This window comes from Austrofundulus limnaeus, unplaced genomic scaffold, assembly GCF_001266775.1.
Source record: "Austrofundulus limnaeus strain Quisiro unplaced genomic scaffold, Austrofundulus_limnaeus-1.0 Scaffold3505, whole genome shotgun sequence".
Taxonomy (NCBI): Eukaryota; Metazoa; Chordata; class Actinopteri; order Cyprinodontiformes; family Rivulidae; genus Austrofundulus; species Austrofundulus limnaeus.
The window spans coordinates 4002-4329 of NW_013955907.1; the positions used below are offsets into that span (position 1 = coordinate 4002).

General features: G+C 55.5%; 1 protein-coding gene across 2 annotated transcripts in view; it reads left to right on the forward strand.

Moving 5' to 3' along the window:
- The window catches only part of LOC106511897 (uncharacterized), a 10954-nt gene that overhangs the window by 3995 nt on the left and 6631 nt on the right, over positions 1-328 (forward strand). Inside the window, exon 5 of one of the 2 annotated variants that reach the window (XM_014000621.1) lies at positions 239-324. The exons of the other annotated variant lie outside the window; for it this stretch is intronic. Within the exon in view, the coding sequence (XP_013856075.1) occupies positions 239-324 (86 nt within the window). The remainder of the gene's footprint in view (positions 1-238; positions 325-328) is intronic. 2 annotated transcript variants of the gene reach the window in all.

A 328-nucleotide genomic window follows, 5' to 3' on the forward strand; every position in this document is an offset into this window, starting at 1 on the left:
GGTGGTCTCTGTCTCAGTACAGGTGGTCTCTGTCCTCAGGTCAAGTGGACTCTGTCCTCAGGTCAGGTGGTCTCTGTCCTCAGGTCAGGTGGTCTTTGTCTCAGTACAGGTGGTCTCTGTCCTCAGGTCAGGTGGACTCTGTCTTCAGGTCAGGTGGTCTCTGTCTCAGTACAGGTGGTCTCTGTCTCAGTACAGGTGGTCTCTGTCTCAGTACAGGTGGTCTCTGTCTTCAGGTCAGGTGGTCTCTGTCCTCAGGTCAGGTGGTCTCTGTCCTCAGGTCAGGTGGTCTCTGTCCTCAGTACAGGTGGTCTGTCCTCAGTACAGGTGG